Source organism: Salmo salar, chromosome ssa12 (assembly GCF_905237065.1).
Source record: "Salmo salar chromosome ssa12, Ssal_v3.1, whole genome shotgun sequence".
Lineage (NCBI taxonomy): Eukaryota > Metazoa > Chordata > Actinopteri > Salmoniformes > Salmonidae > Salmo > Salmo salar.
The window spans coordinates 46,476,403-46,500,590 of record NC_059453.1 but is presented as its reverse complement, the minus strand read 5'-3'; the positions used below and the strand labels follow the sequence as shown (position 1 = coordinate 46,500,590).

Here is a 24,188-nt window from a genome sequence, read left to right as displayed (position 1 = left end):
TACACATCACGGACAAACTGAAATGGTCCACCAACACAGACAGCGTGGTGAAGAAGGCGCAACAGAGCCTCTTCAATCTCAGGAGGCTGAAGAAATTTGGCTTGTCACCAAAAACACTCACAAACCTTTACAGATGCATAATCAAGAGCATCCTGTCGGGCTGTATCACCGCCTGGTACGGCAACTGCTCCGCACAGAACCGCAAGGCTCTCCAGAGGGTAGTGAGGTCTGCACAACGCATCACCGGGGGCAAACTACCTGCCCTCCAAGACACCTACACCCCCCCGATGTCACAGGAAGGCCAAAAAGATCATCAAGGACAACAACCACCCAAGCCTGTTCACCCCGCTATCATCCAGAAGGCGAGGTCAGTACAGGTGCATCAAAGCTGGGACCGAGAGACTGAAAAACAGCTTCTATCTCAAGGCCATCAGACTGTTAAACAGCCATCACTAACATTGAGTGGCTGCTGCCAACATACTGACTCAAATCTCTAGCCACTTTAATCCTAAAAAATTGGATGTAATAAATGTAACACTAGACACTTTAAACAATGCCACTTTATATAATGTTTACATACCCTACATTACTCATCTCATTTGTATATACAGTACTCTATACCATCTACTGCATCTTGCCTATGCCGCACGGCCATCATCATCCATATATTTATATGTACATATTCTTATTCATTCCTTTACACTTGTGTGTATAAGGTAGTTGTTGTGAAATTGTTAGATTACTTGTTAGATATTACTGCATGGTCGGAACTAGAAGCACAAGCATTTCGCTACACTCGCATTAACATCTGCTAGCCATGTGTATGTGACCAATAACATTTGATTTGATTTATAAATTAAGTCTGGTTAGTTAAAGACTGAACCATTCACTGTACTCAAACCTTATTGATCGAATCAATGAAAACAATCTTATGATAAACAAAGTTTATTATACAGTTTCCATTAGGTTCATGGATTTGAGTGTTACTATATGGCAATGCTACATAATAAGTAAAATATATATTCATGGTATACTTAAGCAATAAGGCACGAGGGGTGTGGTATATGCCCAATATACCACGGCTAAGGGCTGTTCTTAAGCAGGACGCAACGCGGAGTGCCTGGATACAGCCCTTAGCCGTGGTATATTGGCCATATACCACAAACCCCCGAGGCGCCTTATTGCTATTATAAACTGGTTATGTCCGTAACTAGAGCAGTAAAATCTATGTTTTGTCATACCTGATATACCACGGCTGTCAGACAAACTGCATTCAGGGCTCGAACCACCCAGTTTTTATAATAAGGTTCAAAACATGCCGGCAAGCATTGATTCCAAAAGATGGAGTATTTTAGTAAAAAAAACAAAAACAATAATGGCTGAAATCATAGAGTCAACATTTTGTCAGAGTGAATGGTCGGGGGGAAGGAAAATAATAATAACTTGTACACTGCAAATTGACCACTACTAAGCCCAAAAAGACGTATTTCAAAATAACAATAATTTCATAGCTTGATTACATTGAGACACGATCACATGCCTCTTTTTTTATTTGTAGAAATACAGATTATATATTTTTTTCTGAATTCTTCGTCTTTTTTCCCCAAAAAACTTAACTTGGTGTGCCAAGAAAAACAAAAACAACATTTGGGGGTTGCTTGCTTGCTTACAGCATGTCACAAAATCCCTGTGACTGTGAAATTGATACTTTCAGTAAAATAAAATTAATATATCCTGTAAACACATATATGCTGTAAGTACGATAAGTGCCCCCCCCCAAAAAAAAAAAAAGTAAGCTTGCAGGGGTTGCTAAATGCAAGTGCCATGAAGTATCGCTCTGTCTGTAGTCCTTTTAAGAACTTTGTCTTTCTAATACTTGTTTGTTTCTGGTTTGCTCCAAATAACTACGTTTAAGCATGCTGTGCGCTAACAGTGATGAGTAATACCTTGAGTGAGACAACATTCAAAAATACATTCAGAAGCATATTTTGTGTTCAGAATAGCTCTTAACCTTTCAAATGTGGCCTGTAACAAAGGTTGCGGGAAAAAAACATAAAATACATCCAAGTCATTTGAGAAGTATACTCTGGAAAATAACTTAATATAAACAAGCAAGCAAGGCAGCGTAGATGTGAAAATATGTAAGAAACATTTTTGCGGAGATGATAGTTGTTGAAAATGTTGTTGATAGTTGTTGAAAATGTGTATTCTCCCTTGCAGTAAATTGTGTTGCCAGTTGAACCTAGGAAATATAATTGTTTTGGGTCTTCTGGGTCTTTTCATTTAGAATGACAGGAGTAAAGATATGTCACCAGGACAATTACAAGACAGTTGCTGAAAAGATCATTTTATCTCATGCAAGTCTGCATTTTAAAGGGTTTGAAGGTAGCTCTCTATTTGATGATTCATTTAATAATTTTTGGAGTAATTTAACAATACTTTTGAATCTCTGGATGAACCTATTTAGATCCAGTTGCATAATGTATCAGTTCAATCATTGTGTATCCACAATACAAAGTGTGAATAAAAAATGTCTGCTGTCAGTAATTCATATCTTTGCCATCAATATTTGTCTAAATATTCTGATCGGCACTGGAGAAAATGGAGGGAAAACAGCAGCAAAAATATTGGCAGTGCGAACGGAAGTTTGACTAAAATAATCATAAAGTCAAAGCAAAACATTACACATACATTCTTAAATGTTTTTGCCTTGGAAAGGATAATAACGTAACATCACACAATTAATTTAAAAAAATGAATGGATAAAGGGGCTTTTCAAAGGATAAACAGTTTGTTAAATGCTCCCATTTGGCTTAAATCAAACATCATTTCAAAGCCTGTGAGTAAGGCTTTTGCAAAAAAGTATGAAATGTTAATTAAATAGCATGCCTGAAAATGTTGTTAACATTTTTATCACCATGAAATGATATTATATACTTTCATAAAAATGTGATGCAATCAACAAAATATCAAAGCGTTCATCTAACTATAGCTGTTGCAATTTTATGTTAGTGAATTCTGATAATGTTTCCAGTTGTGTCATATTATGGATGTAGTTGGCAAATAGTGCATTTGAATACTATTTGGCAAACAGCTGCAAGGTGTTTGTACTTGCACAAGCAGCTTGTTTTCCAAAAATGTCACACATTTATCTTACAGCAAATGAATAAACAAATAAATATAATTACAATTATGTGATCTAAAAAAAATCAATAAAATACATCTTTACAGATCATAAAGACAAAACAAAATGTCCCAATACTGGTTGTACTCCAACCTCTTGCCAAAGAAAGCATCTTTGTGGATATCACAAATATAATATCGTGGGCATCGAATAGAATATGTACAATCTCTATAGTGAGTAGTGTAATGTGAACGTCATCAGTGCGTTTGTGCCTTGTGCACATTTATGCAATGAAGCCTTAAAGGGTTGTGTACAACAATTACTACTAAAATAGTGTACATAGAACTGGTTATCACATGTCTCTATATCCAATAGGGTTTATGGACACGAGCCATAATATTGACTATAATATTACACTCCTTTGAAATAAATATATTTAGCTGATGAACCATAAAGCAAAACATGTCATCTGTTATCCACTGTAAATAACTAAGTCATTTGGGATGTAAATACAATACATGACATGTTAGATGAAATTGGGAATCTCTTATGCCACAAAAACAATCAAATGCAACAAAAGAATATGGGTGTCATAGTTTTGAACAAATTCAAGTGCGTTCTTTAAATCTGTAACAATCTCAATGATAATATAAGGTTGGCAATTAATATGCATTCCGTTCCCGAGTAAAAGATCAAAACAATCATTGACAAGCTTAACCTTGAGTTAATGAGTGTGCGAATGCATTAGAACAAATGTGTGTACTTTAAGTGTGGTCCCGTGTGGCTCAGTTGGTAGAGCATGGTGTTTGCAACACCAGGGTTGTGGGTTTGATTCCCACGGGGGACCAGTACGGGGAAAAAAATTTATGAAATGTATGCATTCACTACTGTAAGTTGCTCTGGATAAGAGCGTCTGCTAAATGACTAAAATGTAAGTCAAGTTGCAGCAAACATTCCCAGCATGAAAAACTACAGGTGTTTTCTCAGCAAAACTGTTGGAGCGTGGTCTGATAACCTTTTTTCTCACTCTGCACTGCAGTCATTCAAGAGGAGCCAGGTTATTCGGTTCTCACAAGTACCATTGGTGGTAATACCTAGCATATTGGGCATTCAACTCTGAACTCCAAGGCAGAGTAACCATTTATATGAGCAGTTCCAGTTTTGGCCTACTTGGATCCTGACCACCCTCTGCCCTCGTAAGCGCCTTCCCCGTTGGCAGAGTGGGGCGAGGGGGCACAGAGGTCTGAGTCAGTGTCGGATTCACCTTCTGCGATGTAGGGCCTTACTTTGGCGCAGCGGGCTACAACACTGAAGTAGCTGTTGTTCAGGAAGTCCAGATTTTCCTTGGACTGGGAGATGCTGAAGCCGCTGAACGAGCGCTCCAGTTCCTCGTGGTCCACCGAGGGGATAGAGATGGACGTGTCGCTGTCTGCCTTGCCCTCTCTATCCCCCTCACCACTGCCACCACCGCTGTTGCGGTGGGACCCCCGATTGCTCCCACTGTGGCCTCCAGATGAGCGCTCATGGGCCGGTGGAGGAGGGATGCGGACCAGGGAGGGATCCCCTACGGGGGAGGGGGAGTTGTCCTGGCTGCGCTGGTGTACCTCGCTGACGGGGTGCTGCTGCCAGGAGGTGGAGGGGGGGCAGTGGCCCCCTAGGCCAGAGCAAGCTGGTGGGGGGTCGAAGTTCTTCTGTCCTGCCGAGCTGTTGGAGCGGATGATTTTGGTGATGGAGCCACTCTTCTCCATGTGGTCCACGGGGCTGTGGTAAGGCGGTGCCGGGTCGGGCTCTTTGGACCCAAAGTAGGCGTCAGTCTCCGACTGGGGGATGCCCATGCGCTGGATGTAGATGTTCACCAAGAAGTCCAGCTTTCTTTCCATTGACATGACCTGCCCAGAAGGAAAGACACCATGACGTGGTGGAGAATTGGAAAGCCCAAGGGACAGACATGGACACAGTCAATACTGCCATTAATTGCTAAATGGTATACCTTACCTTTTTCTCCACTTTCCCCAAATGCCCCATCATGCTTGGGTCCTCCTCAACCCCCCCGTCAGTGGTTCCTTTGGGACGGTCTTTATCTGTGATTGGAGTACCTCGACCAACAATTTGGTCAACTCTACCGATTCAAAACACAAAACAGGCAATGTCTAGAATAAAGCCAATAGAGTTGAATAAAACCTGTTTAAAATTGACACAGCCGGCACAGCAGGAAACATTTTTTTTTTTAAATCAACCTTCAAAAGTTATGTCCACAATTGTAAAGAAAAAGGATGTATATAACCCCAGACTTTCTCTGATCCTATTGCAAGAGGTAGATGAGTGCAGGCTTAGAGAGGAGAGCACCACACACTCAGGTATAGCTCTCACCTGCCTAGCGCTGAGCACAATGGGAGTGGGATGGGCACATGCATGGGATGGCATACGGAGAGATGGAGGAGGAAGACCGGGGGCCTTACAGGGTGCAGGGTTAGGGGCATCTTTTCTTTCAACTACTCATCATTGCCATTCATTGGCTCTCCCAGCAAGACAATACAGCAATACATGACTTTACGTTTGTATGCCTACTTAAAGCTGTTATAAGAATGACATAATACCTGTCTTAAGTGGGTATTACAGCTTCTAACAAAGGACGTAACACCCTATGAAGTTGCCAGGGATGGTAATATAGTTGCCACAGATGGTCTGCTTTATAACATTGTTATGCCAGTTGTCAGAAGTGTAAAGCAAGTTGTCACAATCAGTCATGACAAGGGTTCTATGACTGCTATGACAAAGGTTCTGTACGCGTTCTGAAAGTAAAGTGTGAATCGAATGTTTACACTTCAAGGGAAGATTGCTTCAAGTAAAGTGTCACTGAAAAATTGCTTGGACATATTGGATCAGCTATACTTATTGCCCCAAAGCACAGCCTGGTCTCAGACTAGAAGTAACATAGCAAATGTAAATCCGGGATACTCAAATATGACTAGATTCAGGAAACTAGGCGAATGTCGCAAGTCATGACATAACAGGAGAGTCGTTTGAACGTAAAAACAATATATATTTTTTTATCAAAATGTGTTTTTCTTGGCAAAAATGCGAACTTTCATGTGCCTTAATAACAAACTCGTATGCCATCTGTAAATATGAATACAATTGTTAAATTACAATCCTTGTTGGTTAAGCCACAGAAAAAGTTAGCAACCTTCCCACTAGCCATGATTGGCTCGAGATAATGAGTGGGCTGGACATGTCGAGAGAGGAGTTCGGATTGGTCTCCCATAGAAGCTCGTCAGTCTGTGTTGGTAATTCTGTTGAACGCAGCTTTTTTTTTAAATGTATTGTGTGCAGCTGCATAAGTGTGGCTCTCCACTTTCTGGAGGATCACATTTTGAAATCAGTGGAATTCGAGTATGATAGCGAAAGAGATGGAGGAAACACCTGTCTCCAGATTTCATCTTCAAAGTAAGGGCAACCGTGGCATGGCATTCCTGACAGGGAGACGCATCCATGCACAATGATGTATACAGTTAAGATAGTCTAGCGTTTTCTAATTTTGACAGAAAGGGGTTTCATTTTAAGCTAACATTAGCTGGCTGGCTCCCTAGCTGATGTTATTATTCGTTTCCCAGAGCCGTTTGCTCTTCTAGTTAGAGCCTAATGTTAGCTAGCTAACATTGAATATGGTTGGTTAGCTCCCAGCACTGTGGCATTGTTGGCACTGTTCATTGTTGTTTGACTAGCTAACGTTAGCTGGCTGGCTCGTTAGCTAACATTATGTGTGTGAACTTACACTTTGTTTACCTAACTAGGTACAATGTTTACCTAGCTAGCAAGCTATATGTCTTACGCTAAAGTGTACTGTTAGCTAGCTGGCTCCCTAGCTGACATTCTTTTCCCAGATCCGTGTGCTGTTCTAGTTAGAGCCTAATGTTAGCTAGCTAACATTGAACATGGTTGGTTAGCTCCCAGCACTGTTGCATTGTTGGCACTGTTTATTGTTTAACTAGATAACGTTGGCTGGCTGGCTCGTTAGCTGACGTTACGTGACGTGTGTACAATACCCGCTGAATATGGCCGGTGTCAGTAAACGTCTGCAAAAAAGTGTAATTAAATTGTTGCCAGCAGAGCTAGTTAGGTTGTTTTCATGTTATCCAGAGGTTGTCACGGTTGTTGTAAGGCAACGATTACCACAGCGTTTGTTGAGTTCAACATATTTATTTAAAGTGAAAACTTCTTTAACAAAAACAATAAACAAGCAACACAACGTGACTACGTGGTGACACAAGCACCAATACCAACAATATCCCACAAACACAGGTGGGAAAAATGGCTACCTAAATATGATCTCCAATTAGAGGCAACGATTACCAGCTTTCTCTAATTAGGAACCATACAAAACACCAACATAGAAATATTGAACTAGAACACCCCCTAGTCACGCCCTGACCTACTACACCTTACAGAACCAAGGGCTCTCTATGGTCTGGGCGTGACAGTACCCCCCCAAAGGTGCGGACTCCGGCCGCAAAACCTGAAACCGGGGGGGGGGTGACTAGTGTCAGTGGCGGCTCCGGTGCAGGTCGTAGCCCCCGCCCAGACCCCGGATCCGGTCCTGGCGCCGGGCTGAACACCGTGCCTGGACTTGGCATCGGCGCAGAGAAAGGCTCCGGCCTTGGAGCGGTACTGGATGCCGTGCCTGGACCGGGCACCGACGCAGAGGAGGGCTCCTGCCATGGAGCTGGGTTGGACGCCGTGCCTGGACTGCGCACCGGCGCAGAGGAAGGCTCCGGCCATGGAGCTGGATTTGCCGCCATGCCTGGACTGCGCACCGGCACAGAGGAAGGCTCCGGCCTTGAAGCAGTACTGGATGCCGTGCCTGGACCGGGCACCGGCACAGAGGAGGGCTCCAGCCATGGAGCTGGGTTGGACATCGTGCCTGGACCGGGCACCGTCGCAAAGGAAGGCTCCAGCCATGGAGCTGGGTTGGCTGCCGTGCCTGGACTGGGCACCGGCGCAGAGGAAGGCTTCGGCCTTGGAGCGGTACTGGACGCCGTGCCTGGATTGGGCACCGGCGCAGAGGAAGGCTCCTGCCATGGAGCGGGACTGGACGCCGTGCCTGGACTGGGCACCGGCGCAGAGGAAGGCTCCGGCCATGGAGCGGAACTGGACGCCGTGCCTGGACTGGGCACCGGCGCAGAGGAAGGCTCCGGCCATGAAGCTGGGTTGGACGTCGTGCCTGGACTGGGCATCGGCGCAGAGGAAGGCTCTGGCCATGGAGCTGGGTTGGCTGCCATGCCTGGACTGGGCACCGGCGCAGAGGAAGGCTCCGGCCTTGGAGCGGTACTGGACGCCGTGCCTGGACTGGGCACCGGCGCAGAGGAAGGCTCCTGCCATGGAGCAGGACTGGACGCCGTGCCTGGACGCCGTGCCTGGACTGGGCACCGGCGTAGAGGAAGGCTCCGGCCATGGAGCGGAACTGGACGCCATGCCTGGACTGGGCACCGGCGCAGAGGAAGGCTCCAGCCTTGGAACGGGACTGGAAGCCGTGCCTGGACTGGGCATCGGCGCAGAGGAAGGCTCCGGCCATGGAGCTGGGTTGGCTGCCGTGCCTGGACTGGGCACCGGCGCAGAGGAAGGCTCCGGCCTTGGAGAAGTACTGGACGCCGTGCCTGGACTGGGCACCGGCGCAGAGGAAGGCTCCTGCCATGGAGCGGGACTGGACGCCGTGCCGGGACTGGGCCCCGGCGCAGAGGAAGGCTCCGGCCATGGAGCGGAACTGGACGCCGTGCCTGGACTGGGCACTGGCGCAGAAGAAGGCTCTGGCCATGGCAACGGCGCAGGAAGGTCAGGCCCGTGGACCGTCACTGGAGGCTCCGGACCGTTGACCGTCACTGGAAGCTCCGGGCCGTTGACCGTCACTGGAAGCTCCGGGCCGTTGACCGTCACTGGAAGCTCCGGGCAATTGACCGTCACTGGAAGCTCCGAGCCGTTGACCGTCACTGGAAGCTCTGGGCCATTGACCGTCACTGGAAGCTCCGGACCGTTGACCGTCACTGGAAGCTCCGGGCCGTTGACCGTCACTGGAAGCTCCGGGCCGTTGACGTCACTGGAAGCTCCGGGCCGTTGACCGTCACTGGAAGCTCCGGCCGTTGACCGTCACTGGAAGCTCCGGACTGTGGACCATCACTGGAAGCTCTGGACTGTGAACCGTCACTGGAAGCTCTGGACTGTAAACCATCGCTGGAGGTTCCGGGCTGTAGAGGCACACTGGAGGCCTAGTGCGGGGAGCAGGCACAGGACGTACCGGGCTGGGGAAGCGCACTGGAGGCCTGGTGCATGGAGCCGGCACAGGTGGCACCGGACTGTTGACACGCACTTCAGGAATGGTGCGGGGAGCTGGCACAGGACGTACCAGACTGGGGAGACGCACTGGAGGCCTGGTGCGTGCAGCCGGCACAGGTGGCACCGGACTGTTGGCACACACTTCAGGAAGGGTGCAGGGAGCTTGCACAGGACTCACCAGACTGCTGACAGGCTCTTCAGGTCGAATGCCGTGCAGAACACCTACATAACATTTCTCTCCTCTCTCCCAACCTCTCCATCGCCTCCCTGACGGTCTCTGGCTCTTTAGGGCGAGTGCGGGGAGCTGGCACAGATGGCACCGGACTGGTGTCACACTCTTCAGCACGCCTGCGCTGCAGCATACTTCTAGCCAAAACCTCTCTCCGGTATCCCTCATTGAACTCCTCCAGAGACTCCCATTCAGGCTCTGGCACTCTTTGCTGCTCAACCATCTGCCCCATGTGCCCCCCCCCCCAAAAAAACAATCTTGTGGTTTCTGTGGCTCGCGGTCCCCGGCGTCGTCGCTGTCCTTCCTGCATCCTCTGAAACTCCCGCCAAGGAAGGGTCTCGTGTCCTCCCATGATCTCCCATGTCCAAAACTCCTTCACCTCATGAACACGCTGCTTGGTCCTTGTGTGGTGGGATATTCTGTCACGGTTGTTGTAAGAGACGGACCAAGGCACAGCGTTTGTTGAGTTCCACATATTTATTTAAAGTGAAAACTTCTTTAACCAAAACAATAAACAAGCAACACAATACAAGCACCAATACCAACAATATCCCACAAACACAGGTGGGAAAAATGGCTACCTAAATATGATCCCCAATTAGAGGCAACGATTACCAGCTGCCTCTAATTGGGAACCATACAAAACACCAACATAGAAATATTGAACTAGAACAACCCCTAGTAATGCCCTGACCTACTACACCATAGAAAACCAAGGGCTCTCTATGGTCAGGGCGTGACAGAGGTAAACAAATCATCGGCCAGAGCATCAAGTGTGCGCTTCGAGAGCGAAACGAGATGGGTGGGTTCTAAAACTTAGGGTGAGGGTGTGAACGATGCTTAATGGGTGTAGACAAAGAAGAGTTCTTCACTAGATAGCAAAACAGGCAATTTTCTCAAAAGTGAGTTTACAAGTTTCAAAGCAGAATTACTTTCCCGTTGTTCCTCAAATGCAGTGTTTGATATACCATTTTGTAGCTCTGAGTCTCTACTTTTATATAATGTCAAAAACATAATTTCAAATTTTGCTACATAAGACCGAATCCAGGTGGTATGGTATGGTTACATAAGACAGAAGGTTACTTAAGGCAAAAACGGGTTGGTCAGGTTGGATAGGTGGGCGGATATCGCAATCGTCTTGCAACCCTAAGGTTGCGTGTTTGAATCTCACCACAGACAACTTTACCATTTACCATTTTAGCAACTTTTCAACTACTTAAAACTTCTTATGGCTCAAATCCCGTTAACGGGATCGATTTGACAACATCCGGTGAAATGGCAGAGCGCCAAATTCAAAAAAAATTATTACAAATATTGAACTTTCATACATTCACAAGTGCAATACACCAAATTAAAGCTGAACTTCTTGTTTATCTAGCCACAGTGTCAGATTTCAAAAAGGCTTTATGGCAAAAGCAAACAATGCTATTATGTGAGGACAGCACCCCATCAAACAACATAAGACAATCATATTTCATCCCGCCAGGCGCGACACAAAACTCAGAAATAACGATATAATTAATGCCTTACCTTTGACGAGCTTCTTCTGTTGGCACTCCAATATGTCCCATAAACATCACAAATGGTCCTTTTGTTCGATTAATTCCGTCGTTATATATCCAAAATGTTCATTTATTTGTTTGATCCAGAAAAACACCGGTTCCAACTCGCGCAACATGACTACAAAATATCTCAAGTTACCTGTAATCTTTGTCCAAACATTTCAAACAACTTTCCTAATACAACTTTAGGTATTTTTTTAACGTAAATAATCTATAAAATTTAAGATGGGATAAACTGTGTTCAATACCGGAGGAAAACAAAGTGGAGAGTGCTTTTCAGGTCACGCGCCTCTATCAAAGAGTACACTTCCCTCGAGCCTCATTCTGAACAGGGCTACTTCTTCATTACACAAAGGAAAAACATCAACCAATTTCTAAAGACTGTTGACATCCAGTGGAAGCGATAGGAACTGCAGGCAACTGCCTTAGAATTATGGATTCTCAATGAAAACGCATTGACAAATTGAAAAGAAAAACCATTGACAAAAAAGAATCCTGGATGGTTTGTCCTCGGGGTTTCGTCTGCCAAATAAGTTCTGTTATACTCACAGACATCATTCAAACAGTTCTCGAAACCTTAGAGTGTTTTCTATCCAAATCTACCAATTATATGCATATCCTAGCTTCTGGGCCTGAATAGCAGGCAGTAAACTTTGGGCACACTTTTCATCCGGACGTGAAAATAGCGCCCTCAAGCCATAAGAAGTTAATACATTTGGAACCTCCTGGAATGTTTGCCATTTCCCTCTAACGAGATGGAAATTGTGAGAAAATTGGAAAACATGAAAAACATGGCAGGATAATAAAAAGGAGGTGCGTGTATGATTAGCAAACTTTTTTGATGGCCTATTTACTCTGGTGGGCTGTTGGGTGTTTGCCAATGAGGGGTAGGCCTCAAGTTCTATTCTCTGCTATGATATGTACTGTGCTGAGATTTGCTTGGCAGCTCCTGACGCTGATGGTTTGTAAATGTGACCGACCGCCTTGATTCGGTCTTATGTAGCAAAATTTGAAATTGTGTTTTTTACGTTGGATAAAAGCAGAGACACAGAGCTACAAAATGGTATATCATACACTGCATTATTTGTATTTATTCTTTACCCCTTTTTCTCCCCAATTTCATGGTATCTAATTGGAAGGTACAGTCTTGTCTCATCACTGCAACTTCCATATGGACTCGGGCGAGGCGAAGTTCGAGAGCCGTGCGTCCTCCGAAACACAACCCAACCAAGCCACACTGCTTCTTGACACAATACCCACTTAAGCCGGAAGCCAGCCGCACCAATGTGTCGGAGGAAACACCTGGCGACCATGTCAGCGTGCACTGCGCCCGGCCCGCCACTGGAGTTGCTAGTGCGCGATGGGACAAGGACATCCCTGCTGGCCAAACCCTCCCCTAATCCAGACGACGCTGGGCCAATTGTGCGCCGCCCCATGGATCTCCCGGTCGCGGCCAGCTGCGACAGAGCCTGGACTCGAACCCATAATCTCTGGTGCCACAGCTAGCACTACGATGCAGGAGGCCCTACTTAATACTTTTTAGATACTTTGCAACTATTTACATTTGAGCTAACCCTTCCCCTTAGCCTAACCTTAACCCTTTTAGCTAAACCTAATCTTAACCCTTGAACCTAACTCCTAACTACTAAACTTAACCCTAACCTCTAGCCTAGCTAACATTAGACAGGTAGCTAATGTTAGCATTAGCCACCTAGCTAATGTAGCTACAACAAATTGGAATTGGTAACATGTAAGTTTGCAACTTCGTAACATGATGTACATTTAGCAAATTCGTAACACATAAAACAAATGGTAATTTGCAACATATCATACGAATTGGATGATGCACATCCACAGCTTAATACATACCGTACAAACGTAACATATCATACTAAACGGAGTGTTACGGATTTACATACAGAATAATACTAAATGCTCTGAGACCAGTTTGTAAAGCACCATGAACCTTATAAAAACCATCCATAACATCTATGCAAGATTGAAAACTGGCTGAGGCCTACTTATAAGAGGGTTGGCACTGAACTAGACATTTTAAACATCTGAATAAGTGAGTAATATCCTAGAAAAAAAATATTCACAGAACGGCTCCTTGGTCAGGCAAAACATGCTTACCAAGATTAAGCGGCCAAGATTAGAAAACTATGCAACTTCTAAAATGTAGATTGTGCATCATGTGGCATGCTTCAATACACTTCATGCCAACATGCATCCAAAACCAAAGAATTTACTGTATTGTTCATAGGTGCCTCACAGGTCATAGGCTGTAAATGAATTTCGCTATCTTTACATATAAGCCCTTCACATTGTCAATGTGTTGCAGGCAATATCAATTAATCAAATGTATTTATAAAGACATTTTTACATCTGCAGCGCAAACCCTTTTTTGTTCGGCTACATGACTTGACTACTTACCTATGAGCTTCGCTTCTCCTATGTCCTACCGGAGCATTTAGCATATTCTTAACTATTGGATAAACCATGTTAGTCTTCTTTTACTTTAATTCTACTTTCTATTAATTCTCTAGTACGATTGTAGCAGTATAGTGCAAGGAAAATAAGAATTATACGTGTTCGATACACCGAGTGCACAAAACATTAGGAACATCTGCTCTTTCTATGACAGACTGACCAGATGAATCCAGGTGAAAGCTATGACCCTTATTGATGTCACTTGTTAAATCCACTTCAAATCAGTGTAGATGAAGGGGAGGAGACAGGTTAAAAAATGATTGTTAAGTCTTGAGACAATTGAGACATGGATTGTGTATGTGTGCCATTCAGAGGGTAAATGGGCAAGACAAAAGATTTAAGTGCCTTTGAACATGGTATGCTTGTAGTTGCCAGGAGCACCGGTTTGAGTGTGTCAAGAACTGCAATGCTGCTGGGTTTTTCAAACTCAACAGTTTCCCGTGTGTATCAAGAATGGTCCACCACCCAAAGGACATCCAGCCAACTTAACACAACTGTGGGAAACATTGGAGTCAACATCGGCTTTCTACACCTTGTATAGTTCATGCCCCGACAAATTGGGCTGTTCTGGAGGTAAAAGCAGGTGCAACTCAATATTAGGAAAGTGTTCCTAATGTTTTGTACACTCAGTGTATGTGTATACACATGTGTATAAAGCTGATCAGCACTCAAAGGGCGTCAAAGAGACTTTGAATCACTGAGTTTGAGTAATTATTTGCTGAGAATAACTGAATAATTGCTGCAAGATGTTTGCTACTTTGATCAAGTCACTGCATCACATTGCGATATAGACACCGCTAGTCACACGTGTCACAGTAGGCCGAGCCAAAAAAAGGTTTCTCGCTGCTTGTCAAGAGAATAGATAATGAACTAAGGGATAAGCTCTTGATGAGAGAGATAGTCTGGTGAGGCCTAACCTAGGAGAGTTTTTTGGTGACTCTTTGGGTCCATCAGTTGAATACTTCTTATGGCGGGGAGTTGAGGGTCCAGGGGGACCAACAATCATATCTATCCTGGCAAAGTGAATAGAGAAGACACCAGCACAATGCAGGATGACGGCGCAACAAGGACCAGTCCGACAGGCACACATCAAATGAACAAAACCAAAACAACAGAACCAGGAGACAAAAGACAAGGACAAATAAGTGAAAATATATTCCAAACATATTTGCCAATAGTAAAACAGCAAATCGCTGTTTTCATTTGGTAAATTAATCAGCCACTGAACTGTAGCTGTATGATATGACAGTGAAGCCATCATTTTAAGAAAGTGAGGAGATTTGAAAGTATTTTTTCTTCTTCTTCTAAGTAGGAATATATTTACATATATGTGGTACCATTTGTAAACTCACAACATATATTGTACTTATTTGACAACAACGCCCCTGAGATGAGACTGAATGCTCAAGATATCGCCTTGTGTTATCCATGGTGGACAGACACTTACTATTGTTGTGTAATGCGTATAGACGTTGAATTCAGATTCAATGCGTTCTGACCTTTGGGGGAACAAAACTCACAACTCCATAATTGCAACAACAAAACAATGGCTGGGTTCACTTGGTAAGAACAACCTCATGGAAAATGAGCTTGGTCATAGGTGGGTTGTGTTTCTGGAAATTGGACCCTTTATGGTCTCTTAACATCATAAAATATGCATGGAGCAGGTCAGGCCAAATGCTAATTGGCTTGATAAGAGTTGTATTAACATGCATACAGGACAGTTAGAAAGAAACAGACTACATCAACGTTTCATTGAAATAACCACTTATCGTCACTGAATCCGTATTGTGAGTTGATCTTTTCTTGTAATTATTTGAGGTACAGTAGCCTATACAGTGATGTGGGTGGGACTCGGGAATATCATGAATTATCAATCATCCAATGATTCCAGCCAACAGGGGCTGTTGTTTGCTCAAGGCATTAACAACATGCTATTTGGTTTAGGAATATTTGATTGACAGACTATCATAACATCGTCAACAATAGGTTTAAGGAATTGAATTTAGCTATGAATTGTGTGACAGCAAAGCATTTAGGTTGTTATTATAAAAGAGAATGTGTTCTCAGTAACTTACCTGGTTAAGTAAAAGTAACAATATTTTATTTGGCCACTGATTTTTTTAAATTTATTGTTGGACATAAAAGACTGTAAAAACAACAGAAAATCAGCTCCAAGTGATTTCATTTTGGAAATCTGTTTCAAAGTATTCCCACGCATCATAGAGAGATACAGTATATGTGATTGTCTACACATTTGTTGTAATTACACTACTGTTCAAAAGATTGGGGTCAATTAGAAATGACCTTGTTTTTTAAAGAAAAGCCATTTTTTTGTCCATTAAAATTACATCAAATTGATCAGAAATACAGTGTAGACATTGTTCATGTCCTAAAAGAATATTGTAGCTGGAAACAGCAGATTCTTTATGGAATATCTATATAGGCGTACAGAGGCCCATTTTCAGCAACCATCACTCATGTTCCAATGGCACGCTGTGTTAGCTAATCCAAGTTTATCATTTTAAAAGGCAAACTGATCATTAGAAAACCCTTTTGCAATTATGTTAGCACAGCTGAAAACTGTGCTGGCCTTCTTTAGACTAGTTGAGTATCTGGAGCATCAGCATTTGTGGGTTCGATTACAGGCTCAAAATGGTCAGAAACAAAGAACTTTCTTCCAAAACTCATCAGTCTATTCTTGTTCTGAGAAATGAAGGCTATTCCATGCGATAAATTGCCAAGAAACTGAAGATCTCGTAGAACACTGTGCACTACTCCCTTCACAGAACAGCGCAAAAGTGGCTCTAACCAGAATAGAAAGAGGAGTGGGAGGCCCTGGTGCACAACTGAGCAAGAGGACAAGTACATTAGAGTGTCTAGTTTGAGAAACAAACGCTGCACATGTCCTAAACTGTCAGCTTCCTTAAATAGTTCCCGCAAAACACCAGTCTCAACGTCAACAGTGAAGAGGCGACTCCGGGATGCTGGCCTTTGGGATGCTGATCATGGTCTCTGATTATTCTGACACTGTCTTTAAGGCCCTCGATTAGATCAATGCAATCAGTGATCGATATAGAGGGGGACTGGAGGGCCTTCATGGTAAAATCACTGATATCACATAACTTCGCAAATTCTTCAACATCCTTTCTCAAAAAAATTTTAACAGTGAGCTTTGTTTGGACATTTAGCTAACTAGCTAACGGTGAGTAGCCTACACAGTGTAGCCTAGCCTACACAGCGATAGCTACTGTTTACTGCATATTGTATCAGTGCGAAGTGAACCCACCCATTATTTTGAAATTGAGAAGATGATATTTTTTTAACAACTTCCTTTTACTGTTTTTTCCAGGTAAATAATCAAGCATAATTCAAATTCAATACATAGCCCTAAATTAAATAGATTTTATGTACAGCACTAGATTTTATATAAGAAGCCCTTGAGTGTCCTGAAAGGCATCTGCCAAATACAATTTATTATTATTATTGTCAATACATATCCCTTTCGTTTTCCCACCCCTATCCCACTGCTATGCATGTTTAGGCCAGTGCTTGACTTGGACTGAAATAGGTGCCAGTACCGTTTATATACTGCTCAAAAAAATAAAGGGAACACTTAAACAACACATCCTAGATCTGAATGAAAGAAATAATCTTATTAAATACTTTTTTTCTTTACATAGCTGAATGTGCTGACAACAAAATCACACAAAAATAATCAATGGAAATCCAATTTATCAACCCATGGAGGTCTGGATTTAGAGTCACACTCAAAATTAAAGTGGAAAACCACACTACAGGCTGATACAACTTTGATGTAATGTCCTTAAAACAAGTCAAAATGAGGCTCAGTAGTGTGTGTGGCCTCCACGTGCCTGTATGACCTCCCTACAACACCTGGGCATGCTCCTGATGAGGTGGCGGATGGTCTCCTGAGGGATCTCCAAAACAGACCTGGACTAAAGCATCCGCCAACTCCTGGACAGTCTGTGGTGCAACGTGGCGTTGGTGGATGGAGCGAGACATGATGTCCCAGATGTGCTCAATTGGATTCAGGTCTGGGGAACGGGCGGGCCGGTCCATAGCATCAATGCCTTCCTCTTGCAGGAACTGCTGACACACCCCAGCCACATGAGGTCTAGCATTGTCTTGCATTAGGAGGAACCCAGGGCCAACCGCACCAGCATATGGTTTCACAAGGGGTCTGAGGATCTCATCTCGGTACCTAATGGCAGTCAGGCTACCTCTGGCGAGCACATGGAGGGCTGTGCGGCCCCCCAAAGAAATGCCACCCCACACCATGACTGACCCACCGCCAAACCGGTCATGCTGGAGGATGTTGCAGGCAGCAGAACGTTCACCACGGCGTCTCCAGACTCTGTCACGTCTGTCACGTGCTCAGTGTGAACCTGCTTTCATCTGTGAAGAGCACAGGGTGCCAGTGGCGAATTTGCCAATCTTGGTGTTCTCTGGCAAATGCCAAACGTCCTGCACGGTGTTGGGCTGTAAGCACAACCCCCACCTGTGGACGTCGGGCCCTCATACCACCCCCATGGAGTCTGTTTCTGACCGTTTGAGCAGACACATGCACATTTGTGGCCTGCTGGAGGTCATTTTGCAGGGCTCTGGCAGTGCTTCCCCTGCTCCTCCTTGCACAAAGTGGAGGTAGCCGTCCTGCTGCTGGGTTGTTGCCCTCCTACGGCCTCCTCCATGTCTCCTGATGTACTGGCCTGTCTCCTGGTAGCGCCTCCATGCTCTGGACACTACACTGACAGACACAGCAAACCTTCTTGCCACAGCTCGCATTGATGTGCCATCCTGGATGAGCTGCACTACCTGAGCCACTTGTGTGGATTGTAGACTCCGTCTCATGCTACCACTAGAGTGAAAGCACCGCCAGCATTCAAAAGTGACCAAAACATCAGCCAGGAAGCATAGGAACTGAGAAGTGGTCTGTGTTCCCCACCTGCAGAACCACTCCTTTATTGGGGGTGTCTTGCTAATTGCCTATAATTTCCACCTGTTGTCTATTCCATTTGCACAACAGCATGTGAATTTTATTGTCAATCAGTGTTGCTTCCTAAGTGGACAGTTTGATTTCACAGAAGTGTGATTGACTTGGAGTTACATTGTGTTGTTTAAGTGTTCCCTTTATTTTTTTGAGCAGTGTATTTAGGTGCAGAAACTCCTCAATACTTTTGAGCTAATATTCTATAGGAGGTGCAAGAAGTCAAGCAGAAGAAAAAGGTACTCAGTTCCGGTGAGCTTCTGCCCAAGTCAAGTACTGTGCTTAAGTAAAAATACAAATAACAATGACAAGTAGAGCATAATTATTATTATTTTTAATATATTTTTTGCTTAATCTGATTGGGTGGACTTGGCTCCCCAGTGGGTGGGCCTTCGCCCACCCACGCCCACCCATGCCTACGCCCCTGTGGAACACTCAGGAACACTCAAAACCTCTGGCAAAGCCATTCTGGTGTGTCTTTGGCATTTAAATCAAATCAAATTTTATTGGTCACATACACGTGTTTTAGCGATGTTATTGCAGGTGTAGCCAATCGCTTGTGGAACTGACAGTGTTTTAACTATTTGAGGATATGAAATAAACAGACAATCATAATAGCAGTCAAAATAGTACCGGCACCTATTTCAGTCCAATTGACTGGGAAGCTTGTCAGGATCAGAAGAAATATGAAAGTAGCAAAGCACAGGTAAAAAGTTAGAAGAAAACCCACCGTAGTCTTCTGAAAACCTAACCCTGGGATATAGTTAACATTTTTAGCAGGACAATAACACATATTTTAATGCCACACCTTTGAATGGCTTTCCATGAGGTGTTGATTGTTCCTGAGTGGTTCAGTCTGAGTTCTGACTTAAATCTGCTTGAAAATCAGAGATAAGGTTTGAATATTGCTGTCTATCAATGATTCCCAACTTAAATGTACTGAGCTTGAGCAATTTTGATGTATTGTGAAGGTTGGTAGAATATTTTCAAAATGATTCACAGTTGTAATGGTTTCCAAAGGTGCTTCCACCAAGTATTACCCCTGCGGTGTGAAGACATACGCAATCAATACAGGTCTCAGAGTGAGATAGAGAATAAGAGAGAGAGAATAGGAGGGAGGTTATCTTGCCTGGACTGGAGATTTTTGATGCGGGCCAGCATGTCCAAGTGGCCTGCTGAATACTGCTCTATGACATCCATCACGTCGTACGGCCGCAGGCTCTCTTTGAACTTCCTCTTGGAGACCATGAACCTCATAATGCTGAGGAGAGAGACGTTTGAGATATGAACACAACCTCAATAGGATATTTTAATGGGACATTTCATAGATCATTATATTGGGTTGGGGACAACTATGTGGGCCATGAGATATTTCAATTAAACTTTCTACATGTCTGTATAACAGTGTAAACCGATTTTCCCAGATTGAGATTGAAGAGCAGGAGGGTGATATGAATATCCCAAGCTTGAATATACCAGTGCTGGGTAAAATAAATCATACAGATAATGAGAGATAGAGATTGACCTGACCTAGACACACTCTGAAAGACAAAACTTGTCTTGGCTTACCAAATGGACCTGATAGTGACCTTGAGTCCGGGAGTTAGGTCCTGAGGGACAAACTCACAGTGGCAGCTCTTATTGTCGTCTGCTATGTCCTCTCCAGGGAGGCTGGCTTCTACGAAACACAACAAGCACACGGGAGCTCCAGTGTTAGCGTGTTCCTGTGGCATGGGGCGGATGGAAACACTGAACTGTCACCTGCACTCTCCCCTAACCTTGACTCATTCAGTCTTTAAGGATGTCAGTCTGCATGGAACCAAGCGAAGGCACGGCTATTAACTTGCACAGCCCAGGGTTACAGTGTGGGATTGGGCGTCGAATCGAGGGCAGGTTAATGGCAGTGTCGGTTCATCTCATTGGCTGATGCAGGATAAGGAAAAGGAAAGAGGTGTGTGGGGGGGGGTTAGGAAGGGGGGACATAGCGGTACCAGTTTCTGAGGTTAATGGCTTCACCTGACTACTGTGGCCCAAAAATATTAAATACGGAGGCGTGACGTGGCGTGCCGAAGCCAGTGTGCTCTTATCTTAAGCTACGCTAGCAGCTAGCATCGTTGTGAATGACACTGAGACAGTCAGCAGACAGGCCACTGCAGTGGACCACAGCCTCGTCAATCTGCAGTTTGAGACACTTGAGTTCCAGGTGTAGGCCTATTCAGAGTGGGATACAGAGAAAGTCGTTAAAGTATTTCAAACTGCTGAATGCCTATTATGGCAGAAGGGGGACAATGTGCCTATATGAGGTTCAATGCAGAGACGTAACAGTACAAAACATGGATGTTCATTAAGCACCTATATACAAGCCATAGCAGGACAGCTAACTCTGCAATCAATATATCTAGCTATATCTTGAAGTAAACTTAATAGTGGAAACAGTGTAACACTGTAAATCGGTCCTACTGTATATAATTCATTATATTAGGCATTAAATATACTCCTTTCAATATCAAACTTTTTTATGTGTGGCTGAGTCACTGGATTTATTGTAAATTTGACTGGCAGGGGGGAGCCGAGAAGGAGTTTGGATATTGGCTTGTGCAGTCACACATTTAACTTTCAATTATTGTAATAGTTGCTTTTCTATTTTTGGGATCTAAAGGCCAGACTCAAGTTGGTAGCAATTTGCATCAGTGAAATAGGAGGTTCAGACTGGTGACAAGGCTGGGTAAATCTTTCCCTATATATTTCAATGTCGGTGTTGTATTTGAGATGGTAAGGATTTCTCCCTTTTCAAGACCATAATGGTTTTATGGTGTGTAAAGAGGCTTTGTTCATCTTTGGTTCTGTGTATCTAGTGTATGTAGTATGTGTATCTAGCATAATCAAGTATGTCTCTGAGCTCAAATATGTGAACTCTGAGCGTAAGAAATTTGACGTAGATATCTGTATTGACAAATAAAGTGCTTGAACTTGCCTGAAGGTGTCAATAATTTTGGGCCACAGCATTGACCTATCCCAGTTTCACTCCAACAGACAAAAACATTGTGCGCCTAATGCCAACCAAAATACAGAGCCGTGAAACTGCATCACGTCTTCCCCCAACATGGCTTCCATTTTAAGGGGAGGGGATCTAGTGTCACGGTTCTATAGTGCTGTGCTTCAAAGGCCCTTAGTGGGCACTGAAGGCCAACTGACAGAGATCAGACAGCTTCCTTCATGCAGGTTAGAATGCAACAGCGGCAGCCATTTTGAGTTGAGTGCATGGCTTTCGGGCTGCTTGCTTGTAGTTGGGCTATTATGAAAATGATGGGGCCCACCCATTACTGTGCTCATGGAATGGGTCTACAGTTGGGCATGCAATATATTGCTTCAATCATATAAACACTTGTTTTTATTCATTTTGATCTGGTGGCCGTCCCCCAAGCAGACAAGGGATTTGTTTCTTACTGATTAACCCCTCAATTGCTGCAAAAGAGGTGGAGAGGAGAAGGAAACGACAATAAAATAAACCTGGTTAAATTTAAGGATAAAATCATAATACAATCACCAAAAAAACAGGCTTATTAGGAAATGATATACAATATCATGATGTAAAGAACCCGAGGGCTGTGGTGATATTCAGTTGTCTCAGTGGGTATCTTGTCATGTATTACAGAACCTCTCTGAAGGTACAATGCAATAAGGACTGCAGGGGTATTGGCCAGATCTGCATCGTGAAAGGGAGGGGTGATAAGTAAAAATGATGGGCATCAAATGTAGTTTGGTACAGTAATTAGTGGAATGGACTGAAGAAGAAAGGACTGCAGCAACAGGTTTTAATAACCCCTTAAGAAATACGCAAAATCCATTACAATGCAAAACATAGGCGCTTACATTTCCTTATGATTAGGGCATTCACAGAAGGTGTTACCAAGATTTTCATACTGGTTGCAGTCACTTATTCTAATGTCAAATTGTGAAAAGGAATGTTGTGACAATGGTCATTTGACAGTGAAAACCCTACACTGTCATGCAGCAACCAGTGACAATGCTGTGGAAATATGCATCGGATGTTAAATAAGTTAGCTAGCAAACTCAATCAAAATGTCACTCTGAAAACAAGGTTCCAAAGCCGTTTAAGCTATGGCTTCATATGAACATGACCCAACTGATACAGTATCAAAATGTCACTCTGAAAACAAGGTTCCAAAGCTGTTTAAGCTATGGCTTCATATGAACATGACCCAACTGATACAGTATCAAAATGTCACTCTGAAAACAAGGTTCCAAAGCCGTTTAAGCTATGGCTTCATATGAACATGACCCAACTGATACACTATTAAAATGAGGCTAAAGCAGCAACTCTGTAACACTGCCAACATATTTAGAAGTATACAGATTTGTATATTTGTCAGATTTGAATTAATTCCACTGCTCAGATATGGCAAGATGTGATATATTGTACAATAGTCAAATAGTGCCAAATCAGTATATTCAAAAGTCTTTCCCCAAAGGATGGATCAATCTAATGTCACACACTTGAACATATTATGTGCATAGTGTTACAATTATTTTTCATAAATGATCAGTAGGTATCTCACAACTGCACTTTGTAATATGTAAGCATGTAGGATCTTTTGTTTTCCAAAGGTGTGCAGTTGAAGATTATTCCCAAGTCACAACTGGTTGCTGCATTAGAGTTATGGGCAGTGGAAATCAGTAAATGCAGCATCACAATGCCTTCATAAGGCTGCCATAGAAATGGCATAAGGCCTGCTACAGTATACCATTACATGTAAGCCAAGATGGCATTATGAAGTGGAAAAACATACAATCAGATTAAAATGTCTTACAGTTGTCGCTTTGTAAGTGTTATGTCACTTTGCAAAATGGTAATGACATACCATGACAGGTTTTATGTCATAATTTTGACACTATAATTTGTCATGATCATGTTATAGAGGCATCATGTCAGGCTAACTGAAATGTAACAGTTTACTTGAGTCCTAAAAAGTATTTTTTTTGCTAGCCTGGGAATCCAAAATGAATTGCTCTGTTTTACCAAGCTAATAATTAGCATGACGTAACAGACATATCAACAGAGGTCAGTAACAGTCATTACTATAAACTGACAGATTGTTATGGCTTGTTACTGGGGTTGAGATGATATCATAACCATGCTACTAAATGATTGCTGTAATTTAGCCAAATAACTTTGCAACAGTTATCAGCTAATGGCATGAGACTGAAATCAATGAGAGACTGATATGTGCACAACACTGATTACATGCACACTTGGTTTTTGGCACTAATTTAACTCCATATAATGACTTTAGAAAATTGTTTTAAGCATCATTTAGCATTATTTTGATCTGGTTGATCACCAGAACTCATGTGAGAAATCAGATTTAGACAGATTTCTTCTCATTTCATGTCCAAATTCTCCCAAAATGTCTAAAACTCCAGCAA

General features: G+C 43.5%; 1 protein-coding gene across 1 annotated transcript in view; it reads right to left on the bottom strand.

Moving 5' to 3' along the window:
* Window positions 1-2,502: 2,502 nt before the first annotated feature.
* The window catches only part of LOC106565271 (potassium voltage-gated channel subfamily KQT member 2), a 108,991-nt gene continuing 87,305 nt past the window's right edge, over window positions 2,503-24,188 (bottom strand). The window contains exons 13-17 of the mRNA XM_014132186.2: window positions 20,310-20,418; window positions 19,870-20,001; window positions 14,650-14,745; window positions 5,120-5,243; window positions 2,503-5,013 (exon numbers count right to left, since the gene is read on the bottom strand). Coding sequence (XP_013987661.1) covers window positions 4,291-5,013; window positions 5,120-5,243; window positions 14,650-14,745; window positions 19,870-20,001; window positions 20,310-20,418 — 1,184 coding nt within the window. The 3' untranslated portion in view covers window positions 2,503-4,290. The remainder of the gene's footprint in view (window positions 5,014-5,119; window positions 5,244-14,649; window positions 14,746-19,869; window positions 20,002-20,309; window positions 20,419-24,188) is intronic.